The sequence below is a fragment of the Mustela nivalis genome (genome assembly GCF_964662115.1).
Source record: "Mustela nivalis genome assembly, chromosome: 16".
NCBI classification, from domain to species: Eukaryota; Metazoa; Chordata; class Mammalia; order Carnivora; family Mustelidae; genus Mustela; species Mustela nivalis.
This window is the reverse complement of record NC_139035.1, coordinates 42917605-42932079: the sequence shown is the minus strand read 5'-3', so window position 1 is coordinate 42932079 and position 14475 is coordinate 42917605. Positions and strand designations below refer to the sequence as shown.

The 14475-nt window shown below is 52.6% G+C and overlaps 1 protein-coding gene across 1 annotated transcript; it reads left to right on the top strand.

Annotated features, from left to right (window-relative positions):
• The first annotated feature begins 1379 nt into the window (after positions 1 to 1379).
• Positions 1380 to 14242, top strand: CHIT1 (chitinase 1). Its single transcript, XM_082702056.1, has 11 exons — positions 1380 to 1500; positions 2558 to 2587; positions 5123 to 5324; positions 5898 to 5954; positions 7563 to 7728; positions 7961 to 8085; positions 8789 to 8912; positions 11112 to 11297; positions 11607 to 11720; positions 13159 to 13285; positions 13810 to 14242. The coding sequence occupies exons 1-11, from the start codon at positions 1476 to 1478 to the stop codon at positions 14052 to 14054; spliced, it is 1401 nt and encodes a 466-aa protein (XP_082558182.1). The 5' UTR covers positions 1380 to 1475; the 3' UTR covers positions 14055 to 14242.
• The last annotated feature ends 233 nt before the right edge of the window (positions 14243 to 14475 follow it).

The following is a 14475-nucleotide window of genomic DNA, read 5'->3' as shown; positions in this document are numbered from 1 at the left end:
AGCTGTGCAGATAGGAAATGGCAGAGTGGGGATTAAAATCAAAGCAACTTGACCCCAGATCCGGCTCCCACCGGACATTCCCACCCAGCCGGCCAGGGCATTCAAGTTAAGGTCAAGGGCCAAGGATCGGATCACCTAAAATCGGCCACGTTTCACCTGGGACCCTAAAGTTCATGCACACACCAGACATTGTCTGCAGACAGAATAAGTAGCACAGACATGGTTAGATCCTATAGTGGGTTGAACGGTCCTCCTCCCCATACCGCCCCCCCCCCCAAAAAAAGAAAGAACCTCGGAATGTGACCTTATTTGGCGTAAGGGTCTTTGCAGGTATCATTAAGGTAAGAATCTCAAGATGAGATCATCCTGGGTTAGGGTGAGCCCCAGATCCAATGGCAAGTATCTTACTAAGAGGTGACAGAAGAGACACAGAAGACACAGGGGAAAGGCCATGAGGCAGAAGGCAAAGTGATGCTACCACCAGCCACGGAACACCAGAAGCTGTCAGAAGCTGGAAAGTGCAAGGAAAGATTCTTCTTTAGAAACTTCAGAGGACGGATGGCCCTCCAACACCTCGCTTTCAGACTTCTGGCCTCTACCACCGAGAATGACTTTCTGTTGTTTTAAGCCTCCCCAGTTTGTGGGAATATGTGACAGCAGCCGTAAGAAATTAATATATATATAATTTATAGGAAACAAGGCATTTAAGGGACACCTGGCTGGCTCAGCCAGTGGAGCGTGTGACTCTTGATCTTGGGGTGGTGTGTCAGCTCAGGTTGGGCATAGAGCTTACTTTAAAAAAAAGAAAAAAAAAAAGACAAAGAAAACCAAGACATTTAAAACTCCTGCAAGCTCATAGTTGCTGTTTGTCATTAGATATTTTTCTCAATCAGTGGAGATAAAATGTATTACTAGGCTTGGAGGGTCACAAAATAAGATTTTCATGAAATACACATTATATTTGCAACCCCACCATCTTACAGAGAGGGCAAGTGAATTCCAGAGGGAACAGTGGAGAAGGAACCACCAGGCTGGTCAGGCGTCCAGCTTCCCTGACTTATGAATCATTCCTCTTCGCGCCCCCCCCCCACCAAGCCCATTAAGCAATAGGTCACTCGCGGTCTTCATCAACACCCCACCAAGGAAATCAGAACCAGGCTGATCCAGCAGGATGCTTAGAATCACTTCCTGCTTCCCTCTCTTGACCCACGCAGTTGGATCATGCCAAGGGCCCAGTTTACACTCTGTGATTGTTCCAGAGAACTAAGAATTGCTAAAGGCCATTGTGTTAGGTTTGCCCAATCCACGATATGTGACACCCTAGCCCTTCACGCCACACCCCAGCTCCCCTCTCCCGCCTCCGCCACCCCCGATTTCAACACTCCAGGCTTCAGTGGAACAGTGCAGCCCGATAAAAGGAGAGAAGATCTAGCAAGCCAGTGACACTGGCTGGAGTCTGATGCCGAGCCAGCACCATGGCACGGTCCATGGCCTGGGCAGGTGAGTGGGCACTGTCTGGGAGAGTGGGCTGGTTACGGGCAGCTGTGAGGAGGTGAGAATGTAGCTATTAGGTGGCTTTTTGGTGCTGTCTGCAAGGAAGCAGGAACATTCGGGAGAACTTCAGAGGGTCATTCCATTCCTGTGGGGTCCCCCTGGGCTCTTTCAATCCAAGAGTCTTTGTGCTACAAGAAAAGGCTTTTCTCAATGGGCTCAAATGGACTTTTCCTCCTCCTGTCCTGCAAGCCCAGAGTCGGTGAACACCACGGCAGTGGGTGGTTTTCTCTTTCCATGTTCTTAGGCTTCTGTGTTTGGCCTTTTTCAAGGGATGCCCACTGGCAATGGATTCTTCCCACAAGGATTCAACCCTGTGCTGGTTGTTCCGTAAGAAAGAGGACAGCCCGGGAGCCATGACCTGGGTGTCCTTGCAAGTGTTCCCGTAGGTTCTATTAGGATAACAGAAACATCCAAGGTCACCAGAAAGGTGAAATAAATCTTTCTAAAGGAGTCCTGCTGGGCCTGAGGTCTCCAAGGATGCTGGTAATTCAACCAAGCTCTTGTGAGGTGCGTCAGGAAAGCAGCACAAAGTAGGAAACTCGTGGAGGTGAGCAGAGGCACAGAGGCCGCACGGAGAGACGGTGTCTCTGGCCTTGCTCTTCCACCCTGGCTCGTAACAGCCCCAGGACAGGTTTTCTGCTTGCTCCAAAAGAGAAACATTCTCTCTGAAACCTCACGAGTCAGGGGTTTTCCTAGAATCTTCCTAAATACACTCCACTCTCCACTGAGGGCTCTAGGGACGAACCATCTTCCCTCGCAGAAACTTCCCTCAGCTCTGGGGCTAGTCCAGGCCAGGGAGGGGCCCCTGCCATCTGGCCGGGGCGAAGGGATGGACCCAGTACCCTCCTGGGTCCCTTTTGGACAGAAGTGTGATTCAGAGAAAACCATCCTTTGCCTACCCCTCTCTGACCACCCCTACCTCCCAGGCTTCAAGAAGCAGACAGGGTCCAGGAAAAATACGAATGAACAGTTAACCTCCGCCTTCTCTCTTGTGCCGCCTTAGGTTTGATGGTTCTGCTGACAATCCAATGGGGTGAGTGGAGTCTTCTTTGCAGTTGTGTTGTTTCTTTGATTTGTTTGAAGTAGGCTCCACACCCAGCGTGGAGCCCAACACGGGGCTTGAACTCACAACCCTGAGATCAAGACCTGAGCTGAGATCAAGAGTTGGACACCCCCTTTTTTTGGAGGGGGAGGGTAAGCGACACCTTCTTGAGGCTAGCCCTGGGTTCCCTCAGCCCCTTCCCTCTGCTCCCCCCGCACTCACTCCGCACCCCGACCCCCACCCCACATTGAGAGCGCTTGCCAGATTTCCATGGGGCCTCTCCTCCAAAGGTCAGACCCCTACAGGTGTCCTTGTGCCAGAAACAGGTTCTTACTGCCTTACCCACTAGCTGAACTGCGTGACCCTGGGGCCAGCTTCACTGTCAAGCTCCCTCGGGTCTTCCCTGAGGTCCCTTGCTGCAGCCTCTGTGCTCTCACAGAGCTGAACACATTTCCCTATGTGTACATCAGGGTTGCTAATGATCAGTGTAGATGTCTCCCTGACCAGCGGTGAGCTACTGGAGGTAAGGAGCCCAAGGCTCACCCAGCTCCATGCCCCAGCCCCTTAGCTCCGCCTGGACAACACACTCACTACTGTTTCTGTTGGACTGATGACATATAGGGCTCGGGAGAGCCCGAGGGGACCTCTTCCCATCTCGGACAGGTGCAAGATCTCCGGAGGATGCTCAGCAACTAGGATTCTGGTTCCCTTCCCACCCCACTCCTTGTGCGTCAGCGGCTCCAGGAATGCTGGCTTCTCAGACCCTCATCTTGAGGCTGGGCTGTGACGTTAGACAAACGGCTGCCCTCCTCGTCTCAAAGGAGGCAACAGCCAGGAGCCACAGAAAAAACAAACGTGGGGAAGAAAGGTTGAAGATTTCCCTAAAAGCTTCAGCCCAAGTTACTCTGGGCTTATGGTCTGGTGTATATATTAACAGAGTCTTGTGTGAATGAAGGGGGAACACATGTAAAGCACTTAGAATAGAGCTTGCTGTCCGTTAGCACTGTTCTGAGTATTTAATATAATATATTTACTCTTTCTTCATACAACAGTCCTTTGAGATAGAAACCATGATCATTCTCATGGTTTGGAGCAGGAAGCTGAGTAACCTGGCTGGAAGGTGGTAGAGCTGGGATTTCAGCCCAGGCATTAGAATTCCAGAGACCCTGCTTTTAACCACCGCATTTTATTGCCGCTATAGTACAAAAATTCATGCGCGGTATTAGATATAACAAGATATGATGTAAGAAGAACCTCCATGCTTCCTCCTAGATAGTCCTAGGATGTATTGTTCCCCAGGTTAACCCTTTGCTTTGAGGAGTTCACCAGTCCTCCCCCTACATCAGTGCAAGCTACACTTCCAGTCCTCACTGGCAAGTTCTACTCCTGCATGGCCTCTGGCTAGAGCTGGTGACCCCCCAAGGACTCCAACTTCTCCTTTGGGAGCTACCCGTCTGCCCAGGGGAGTTCCAGACTGCCCAGTCCCAGTCCCTCATGTTCTGGGTTTCCACACAGCCTCCTGTAGACACTTTGCACCTCTTCTCCCTCGCCTGACTTCTCACTAGCCTCTTAGAAGCCAAAGGGGACTGCAGAGAGACCCTGTCGGGGCTAAAGGAAGTCCTAGGGTCTAGACACTGGCCATAGATGTGCTCCAGTACAAACCCATGATTCCGCCGTTCGTGGCGTAAAATGTTGGCTTATGCAAACCATACCCTCATAGACCACATGTTCTGGAAGAGACCTCAGAGACCACACAGTCATTTTCCAATGGGGGCCCTGGGCCAGAGCTGAAGAGGGAGTCGCCCCAAAATACATTTCTGACAGATGCAGGAATAAAAAGTCAGCCTTCTCCATGTCTGGTTATCTGGTCAACCTAGCATAACGCTGGCCTCTGTGGGGGCCGTGACTGCTAGACCAACCCCCTAGAAACAGGCATCCCTCCCCCAAAGTTCCCAAACTTTCTGGGGATTCCAGAAATAAGCTGCCTTTTCCTAGATTAATTTTTTAAGCTTTTATTTATTTATTTGATAGAGAGAGACACAGTGAGAGAGGGAACACAGCAGGGGGAGTGGGAGAGGAAGAAGAAGCAGGCTTCCCTCTGAGCAGGGAGCCCGATGCGGGACTTGATCCCAGGACCCTGGGATCATGATCTGAGCCGAAGGCAGCTGCTTAATAACTGAGCCACCCACGCGTGCCCCACCTTTTCCTAGATTAAATAAGCTCTTCATTAGAACCGTATCAGTGATATTAATAAACCTAGATCCTCTGCAAGAAATAAAACTTTTTTAAAAGCAAGACTAAAACATGAATGCAAGCATGTAACTGGGCCCTCTTTCCTGCTACTTCATGTGTTTGCGTTTGAATGAAACTTCTGAAGTATTCCATGCTGCATTTTGAAAGTTCTGCCTCCCTGCCTTCAGCCGGTGCAGAGTCTCTGACATTATGTAGTTCTGCCCTGGGCGGAAGGTGCCGGTCCTCAGCGGACCTTTATGACCGCCATTTCTTTTCTTTGTCCCCAATGGCCAGGCTCTGCCGCAAAGCTGGTTTGCTACTTCACCAACTGGGCCCAGTACAGACAGGGGGCCGCTCGCTTCTTACCCAAGGATGTGGACCCAAACCTGTGCACCCACCTCATCTATGCCTTTGCCGGCATGAACAGTCACCAGCTCAGTTCTCTAGAGTGGAATGACGAGGTGTTATACCAGGAGTTCAACGGCCTGAAGAAAATGTGAGCTGCTCTGGAGGGGGATGGGAAGTAGAGAAGCCAGGTACCTCCTCTCAGAGCCAGAAATCTTCCCCAGCACTGCAGTGAGGCTATAGACCTGCTGTGTGGCTTTGGGCAAGTCACATCACCTCTCTGGGCTTTCCCGTGCTTATGTGGAAGAGGTAGGCATAGACAGGGACTTCTTAAGGCCCCTTTCAATTTAAGTCTACGTGGGCTCTGGGTTGGGAAACTGCTTCCTTCTGCTGGGAATGCAGGCCCTTCTTCTTCCTAAAGTCTATCTATCCTCTAGCTCAAGCACCATCCCCACTTTGACAAAGCCTTTCTGTGGATCCACCTGATCTCTCATTTCTGAGTTCTTTGTGTGTCTATCTCCCCAGCGAGATGGGAGCCCTTGAAGGCAGGAACATGCCTTTTCTTTCGCAATCTAGAGCTGTGCATAGGGACTTACACAGCCCCCACCCCATCAGTGCCCATCAGAGCACCTACCACCCCTTGCTTTCTCCATCAGTGAGGTGAGCCCCAAAACCTGGCTGGGTGTTAAAATCTGTAAATACCAGCATGTGTTATCTTTCCTAGGAATCCCAAGCTGAAGACACTGCTTGCCATCGGGGGCTGGAACTTCGGCACCCAGAAGTGAGTTGGCCGTGGGCACCTGTAGGGCAGAGCCACTGGGTGGGGACCTGACTCACTGGCAAGAGAGAGCCCTGGTCAGGGAATCAGACCAGGCTGAAGTGTAATCAGAGCAAGGGGGTCGGGAGGGGAGCCTGGAGTCTGGGGGCTGACCTTCCTCTTGGGCTCTTGGTACCTCCCTGGGAGGGCCGTGGAGGAGGCTGAGCTCCAGAATGTTTGTTACACACCCAGCCTCACCAGCAGCACAGGACAGATTCTGACCCCATTCCAGTTCTCAGTCTCTTCCTCCTAGAAATGGGTCAAGGGAGAGTCCTAACTAATCCCAGGGAACACAAGAGTGTCTATATTTTCTGAGCTCTAAAACAGGATACCTTATCTGAGAATTTTTGTTCCACTTCTGGGTGTCAAAGGCCGTTTGTGAGAGCAAGCTTGGCTGCCAAAAATACTGGCATTTCTAGGACATTTTTGAGGAATTATAGAGATAACAGAATGAGGTATTTGAACCTAGACGTTTCCTAGAAAGTCCAGAATACAAGGTTCCCAAAGTTCTAAACTATTCTTTCTAAAACTTTGTGTGTGTGTTTTTTTAAGATTTTATTTATTTATTTATTTGTTAGAGAGAGAGAGAGAGAGAGAGAGAGAATGAAAGCACAAGCAAGGGGAGTGGCAGACAGAGGAAGAAGCAGGCTTCCCACTCAGCAAAGAGCCCGATTTGGGGCTTGATCCCAGGACCCCAGGATCATGAACTGAGCTGAAGGCAGACACTTAACCAACTGAGCCACCCAGACATCCCATTTCTAAAACTTTCTGGATCATGGGCCCTTTTGAAAACCCAATGAAACTTATGGCCCACCTTCCCCAAATACTATATATATGCAGATTTTTTACTGGAATAAGGAGTTCTTAGCCTGGGGATCCGGGCACGTGGATCCCACTTCAGAACTAATTAGTTAAATTAATTAAATTAATAAATCAATAGAAAACCAACTAAAATAAGATTAGTCTATAACCTTGAGACACTTCTTAGAGGGATCCTGGCAGTCAGGAGGATGGGGGGGAGAGGGTTCCTCAGGCGGCGCGGGATTTCGCGGAGCTCTGATCTGGTAATAGCACAAGCCTTTTACATATGCGAGTTTGAAGAAAATGACCATGTGAACCGACCAGGGACAGAGCAGCCGGCTCTCGGGTTGCCCAGATCCTCACTCACCTTGCTGTACTCTCCCCGTTCATTTTAGAAACTGATCTTTCTTCTTTTCTAAACCTCCCCGCTGGGCTGACAGCTAGCTCCAGTTCAGGGTAGGACAGTTCCCTGAGCAAGGACATGGCAGCAGGCTGGTAGAGGGAATTAGGGAGGCAAAGCTCCAGACAAGTCAGTGTGCCCTGGGGACAGGACACACTTCAGATCGTCTCTTTTCCAAGGCCAGGCTGATAGCTCCAGGGCCAACATTGCAACAGGCCTCTGACGCAGCCCTCCCAGCATGCCATGCCCCCCACCCCCGGCCCAATGGCGGACCACCAATATCCAGAGGAGTTTTTCACTTGCGTCTGAGGGAGAGAGAGGCCCCCCCTTGTCAGCAAGGCAGGCCCACAAAGCCCTTCATCACCCCACAGGTTCACAGATATGGTGGCGACAGCCAGCAACCGTCAGATCTTTGTCAACTCAGCCATTAAGTTTCTGCGCAATCATGGTTTTGATGGCCTTGACCTTGACTGGGAGTACCCAGGAAGCCGGGGGAGCCCTCCTTCAGACAAGCAGCGCTTCACAGCCCTGGTGCAGGTGTGGCTGGGCGGGGGAGGGGGTCAGCCTGTTGGCCAGGGGGGCCCAGATCAACGGCCTCAGGGGACACATGAGAGCTGCTCTGTCCCCAGGGCCCGCTGTCTTGTGTGTTAGCATAGCACAGATCAACCCTGCGGTCGGTTTTCAGACTCCCAAAGGGGAACATCTGCTTGGGGCCCCCAGGGACCTAGCTGGTCCCTGCCTCTGGCCTCACCCTGAGCTGCCCCTGCAGGACCTGGCCAAAGCCTTCCAACAGGAAGCCCAGACTTCGGGGAAGGAACGCCTTCTTCTGAGCGCAGCCGTCCCAGCCGGGAGAACGAACATAGATGCCGGATACGAGGTGGACAAAATTGCTCAGTGAGTCTCAGGCATATTATATGGAACCTGCGTGCTCCGAAGCTGAGCTGCCCCAGGAGGAGAGCAGGTGCTCACCTGCGAGGTGTCGTTCTGGGAAAGACCGGCCCCTCCAGCAGCGGACCCAGGAAGGATCTGCTCCCCCTGTCTGCTGCTCCAGGGTCCCGATGCTCTCTTTCGGAATCCTTGCCCTTTTCCTTGGAAACTCAGTCTTAACATCAAGTACCGTGGGAGGGCAAGTGTGAAGGCCAGAGGACGAGTCAGCTCGATTCCTGCACACTGATGTGCTGTGTGTGCACCCACGTGCCTGTTAGAGACGCAGAATCTGACCCTACCACGGGCCTCCTAAAGTAGGGCCTGTGTTCGGATGAGGTTCCCAGGTGATTCGTGGGCACACAAAAATTTGAGCAACACTGAGCTAGATTTCCCTCCAGAATGGTGAAAGCAGGAGGTGTCCTGAGCTTGCTGGAGGAGGGATGCCAGAGATGGGAGTTGCTAACCCCACAGTGTGAATGACAATGACCTCAATACTGGGAGCTTGGGGGGAACAAGGCAGTGCTGTCTAATCACCTCTTACAGACCGGGGATGACCTTGTACCCCTGCGTCTTACCATGAGGGCCCGTCCTTGGCCCCACAGGGAGGGCAAGAAGGAGCAAAAAGGGGTTGCTCGCCAGCCCCTCACCCTTCTCCCCACACCTCCTGCAGGAACCTGGACTTTCTTAGCCTCATGGCTTATGACTTCCATGGCTCTTTTGAGAAGACCACCGGACACAACAGCCCCCTCTACAAGAGGCGGGGGGAGAGCGGGGCAGCAGCCGAATTGAACGTGGTGAGTGGTTGCAGTGGGGAGGCAGGACTCCTCATTCCCAGGCCCTGTCAGGTGGCTTTTTTTTTTTTTTTTAAGATTTTATTTATTTATTTATTTATTTGAGAGAGAGCAAGAGCCTGGGCCGGGTGGTGGTGAGGGACAGAGGGAGAGGGAAAAGCAGACTCCCCGCTGAGCTGGGAGCCTGATCCCAGGACCCTGGGATCCTGACCTGAGCCAAAGACAGAGCTTAACTGACTGAGCCCCCCAGGCGCCCCCAGTCTGAGGCCCTAATGGAAACAAAAGCAGGATAACCAATAGCGCAGAGTTGCTGGGACTTTCTCTTCCTTTGCTTGTTTCTTTTCTCCTCCTGTGCAAATGCTGAGGGGAAACCTTACTCCTGTTCTCCTGTTTAGCATCCTGGCTGATAGTAGACACAGCAAACCAATTTAACGACATCAAACAAAGTAGTGACTTGTTGGGGGGCTGTCTTTGACCTTCAATGTCCTACAAAAATGACCTCGCTTTCTTCAAATCCCCCACCGCATTTTCTTTAAGACCATGGGTTAACTTTCCCTCCTGGTCACTCTGATTGACCTTGTGGAAGGTGCTTTCAGAGATGGAAGCTTTCCCAAGCTAATAACACATCAGCGGATATCCCTCGGGGTTGGGCCTCCTCCTCCCCCACCCCAGACCCTGGAAAGGGCAGGTTTGGTTTCAGGCAGGGGTGGGTGGAGGCTTCCTGCCCGGCTCACCCTGGTGGAGCAGCCCAGAGGGTTGTTTATAAGCCCACTCTACATTTTTTAAAAAGTTAAGAATAACCGAATTGTTTCTATTCAAAATAGACAAACAAAAACACCCTAAATAAAAATGCTTTTTAATTTGGGGGAGCCCACATTCTAGTGTATCAGCTAGGATAGAACATCTTCGACTTCTGGGGCTCTTTCACAAATAAGGGACACATCTTTGGGTATTTGAGTTCACACTGAGCCCAGCCCCTGCACCCCCATCTGGAAAACTGTGCAGATCCCGGGGGGAAGCCAGCCCAGCCCAGCAGGGAAATACCCAGAGATGTTCAGCTGAGAGTCGAGGGCCCGGAAGTCCCACCAGCACTAGGCTGTCCAGGCCGTGCGCCTTCAATCCACGTAGGGGAGGGGAGGCCCTTCTCCTCTTACGAGGAGGCCTTCTGCTCTCTGTACTGTGTGTCCACGACTGCTTCTGGCCACAGAGTGACTTTTCCAAACGTGCACCAAGTGCCATAGAGCTCAGCAGAGGGACCCACCCTCTGCCTTCGGAAAGCTCCAGTCTGATCAGAGATAAATCATGTAGACCAGCAGAAAGATAGAAATACAGATGCATTTAGTGAGAAGTGTCCCTTCCTTAAGTGCTAGGAGGGGACGGAGTGACAGGAGGACTTGGATTTGAACGGTGCAGCTTCCTGGGGGAAGCGAGCCTGTAATCCTGACCTGGGGGCGGGGTCTTCCCTATTCATTTATCCCAAATCCTTAGACTGGGCACCTCTGCATGTCACAGGCAGGGGGTGTCACGTCAAGTCATGCGTGAGGGGGAAAGTCCTGGCGGGGACACATGAGGACGCCGTGAACTCATTGGTTCTTCCTGTTGGAGCACCCAAGTGTTGAGCACTGTTCTAGGCACGAGGGACATAGAGATAAAGGAGACGAGGTTCCCGGCTCCCATACTGGGTGGAACTTCAAATGACTATGAGCTCAAGCGTGATCACAGCTTCCCCTGGCTGCGTTTTGCTGGACCTTCTAGCTGCGCCATATCTTGCAATTCTTGCCATTTTAATTGTTTTCATGTTACGGACAGGAAGCCTGAGGCTCAGCAAAGTGAAGTAGTGACGTGGCTGACCCAGGCCTCAGACCTGACCTGACCCAGGCAGGGATCTCAGCCGCTTTGCGCTTTGACGCATCCCGAGCATCTAGCCCGGTTCCCAGGGCGGGGGGGTGCGGGGGGCGGTTATCCATAAATATTGGCTCTGTAAATGGTTGTCAGACTACAAAGCTCATGCTCGTCGGCCAGAGTGCCATGCGGCTTCTCTCTCTTTGGGGTCAATGATCTAAGACAGGACCTAAAGAAGACAGGACAGGCTTGGAACACTACTAAAGCCTGTGGTGTTCCTCTGAAGCTCCTGGCTTTGGACGGCCAGAACCAGGCCAGAGGCAAAGTGAGTTAACCCTGCTCCTCCTCATCCCTCATCAGGACTCCGCCGTGCAGCTGTGGCTGCAGAAGGGGACCCCTGCCAACAAACTGATCCTTGGCATGCCCACCTACGGACGCTCCTTCACCCTGGCCTCCCCATCAGACACTGGAGTGGGGGCCCCAACCACGGGGCCTGGAACCCCTGGCCCGTTCACCAGAGAGGGAGGGCTACTGGCTTACTATGAGGTAGGACAATCCACAGCCACCCCTCATATGGGGTGGGGTGGGGGGCTGCTGCTTCTCCCATAGTTTCTGAATGAGGATGCCAGGCAAAGTGAATTCTGGCCTGGCGAATTCCATCCCTATCTGTCATTTTGTATCATCGTTAAACCCCAGTGCCTCATTGAATCCAGGGTCTAGGTCATTCAATCTGGAACCTCCTAGGTCCTGCAGGTTCCCTCAGACAAGAGTTTTCCACTCTCTGGTCTCCTCTCGGCCAAGGAGGCACAGGTCCCTCCTCCCCAGGCTCCCCAGCTCTGCCCTCTGCTCCTACAGGTCTGCTCCTGGAAGGGGGCCACTCAGCACAGAATCGAGGACCAGAAGGTGCCCTATGCATTGCAGGGCAACCAGTGGGTGGGTTTCGATGACGTGGAGAGCTTCAAAACCAAGGTGAGACCCAGCCCTGCTGGGAGGGGGTGGACCTGGGTGGGCCCGAGGCTGTCAATAGCACTGAACGGTAGCATTCAGAACCTCTTCAAAGAGAAGTCTCCTTTAAAATATCTCAACATGTCACAAACCTTCTCGTGATAGCATTTTACATTTTTACCACCTATTGATTAAGAAAAGACGCAATCACAAAAAGTCGCTCCACCATGAGTAACACTCTTGAAAGAATTTGTATTTTATGACATACTTGCATTTGTATTCAACAAAATACAAATTCTACAGACACAGGGAGAGAAGAAATACATACAGTGAGGTGTATCCTTTTATTCAGCTCATTGACAGTATTTAGTGCATGTTCAGAGTATAGAGTTTTTCGTTTACTTATATGACCCACCCCAACCGACTCTTGCTCAATATCAGTGGCTGAAAAAGAGTGCATTTATGTATTTCTTTCTTTTTTTTTTGACATTTTTAAATTTAAATTCAATCGAGTAACATAAAATGTTGGTTTCAGAGGTACAGATCTGTGATTCATTAGTCTTATATAACGCCCAGTGCTCTTTACATCACATGCCCCCCCGCAAGGTCTATCACCCAGTTACCCCACCCCTGCATTTATGTGTTTCCATGACTCTCTCCCCCATGAGATTGTGACCTCCTATAGAGGCACCACAGGGTGCCTTCTGGACAAGTCACTTCCCTTCCGATGCAGGGAATGACAGGTCTTCCTAGAGGAGTAGATCAAAGGCTCTGGAAGAATTGAGCAGGGAGTGTGATCCCAGCTGGAGGAGACAGGAGAAGGGGTCATGATGGAAGGGTCTTTGAGAAAGTCTGAAAGCAGAGAAGGTGCATGGGCCTCAGACCTGCCCTACCTTCCAGCCCCCGCCTCACGCCAGGGCCTCCCCCGACCCCTGGCAGGCTTAGAGGGATAGGGAAGCCCCTTAAGAGAACACACAACCCTTTCCCAGGGACGAGTTGGGGATCTAGTCGGGGAGAGAAGGCCCTCAAGGGAGGACAAAGACCTGAAGATAGGGAAATTGATCAGATTTCTGGGGAAGCTTTGTTGTCCCTATGGTAACTGGATTCATCACAACCAGCCCCCAAACATAGCAGCTCAGCCCAGGAAAGACGGAGATGTTAAAGCTTCCAACCTAGGGAAGTCCACACACACCCACTTCTCATTCCTCCACCCTCACCCCCACTCCAGGCCATACTCCTGCTGAGATGAGAGGATTCCAGAATGACTTGTGCCCAGTGGGGGGTCAGGTCTCAGTCTCCTGGGCTTCCAGCCTGGGCCTGTGTCCCGAAGCCTGGACTGCTCCTGGCCTGGGGGTGCTGGAAACAAGAGCCCTGTCTCAGTGAGGAAGCCAGAAGAGGGACTGTGGGGCGGCCTGCCCAGGCTGCCCCAGACTCCACCACCTGTACCTTGCTCCCCACACAGGCCAGCTACCTGAAGCAGAAGGGCCTGGGCGGGGCCATGGTCTGGGCACTGGACATGGACGACTTTGCTGGCTTCTTCTGTAACCAGGGCCACTACCCCCTCATCAAGGCACTGCAGCTGGAGCTGAGTGAGTAAAGAGCGGGGGGCAGAGGCAGAATCTGTGGCTAGGGTAACAACACCCCCTCTGTGAGCTGCAGGTCCTGGCTCCTTCTGAGGAAACAACTTTGCCCAGTACTGCAATTTCCCAAATTTCATGCGCTCCGGGGGCTAAGGAAACTGTTGAAATCATTCTCTTTCCAGGCTCTTCTTCCCCTTTCTGACTGTGGCAATGCCCTTTGGGAGTGTTGGTAACCCGGGCTTCCCTCTGGGGGCCCTCAGCCCGGGAACCGCAGCTCGCTCCTCTCCTTTTAAAGGGAAAGTTTGCCCTCAGCCTGCAGTGCGAGACCCCCGGTGGTCCTTGCTGGTCTGTGCAGATAGGAGATGGCTATTGACTGCCTCTTGCCCACGGCCTGCCCCCACGTGTCCCGCTGAGCAGTGCCACAGGGCATGGCTGCTTTCAGGCTGTTCTCCACCTGGGGCACCTGGCCGCTCTCTGCCTGTGGGTTGGGATCCCTTGGGGGAGACCTGGCTGAATCTTCCCTCTCTCCCCAGGTCTTCCCTCTATGCCTTCAGGCACCATAAAACCTGAAGTCCCCATACCAGGCCGGCCTTCTGAACCTGAGCATGGCCCCGGCCTCAAACAGGACACCTTCTGCCAACGCAAAGCCGACGGGCTCTACCCTAACCCTCAGGACCGGAGCAGCTTCTACACCTGTGCAGGGGGGAGACTATTCCAGCAGAGCTGCCCGCAGAGCCTGGTGTTCAGCAGCTCCTGCAAATGCTGCACGTGGAGATGAGCACCTGAGACCCCTAGAGCCGCGGCCACCAACCAGGCCAGGGCCCAGGGTCACTCCATGGCCTGCCTTCCCAGCTCTCCGGGGGTGGGGGGCCTCCAATCCCCCAGACCTCTCAGCCTTGCTTCCTTTTGTCCTGGCTCTCCTGGGCTGCCTCTTCTACTTGCAAAATAAATCTGGTTTGCACTCCACTGTCCTGAGTGCTGTGACTTACAGTGCCTCTCTAAGCACCCTGTTGATTAAAACAGGGGAGGTGGGGAAGCCACGAGGAAAGGGTAGCGTAAGGCACGCAGAGGTGTGAACCAGGTGAGAAGGCTATCCATTTGGGGTGTGAGAGGCCCCGCATCACGTCTCACCACATCCCAGCCAGCAGCTCTCAGAACCCAGGTGACCACCAGAGAGCTCTTTCTGCCTGCCTCCGCTC

Excerpts from the sequence above, each read along its gene's own strand:
- CHIT1 (XM_082702056.1), top strand. The coding sequence starts at position 1,476 with ATGGCACGGTCCATGGCCTGGGCAG. Across the intron at positions 8,913-11,111 it reads CAGCAGCCGAATTGAACGTG|GACTCCGCCGTGCAGCTGTG; the intron begins GTGAGTGGTTGC and ends ATCCCTCATCAG. Across the intron at positions 13,286-13,809 it reads GGCACTGCAGCTGGAGCTGA|GTCTTCCCTCTATGCCTTCA; the intron begins GTGAGTAAAGAG and ends CTCTCTCCCCAG.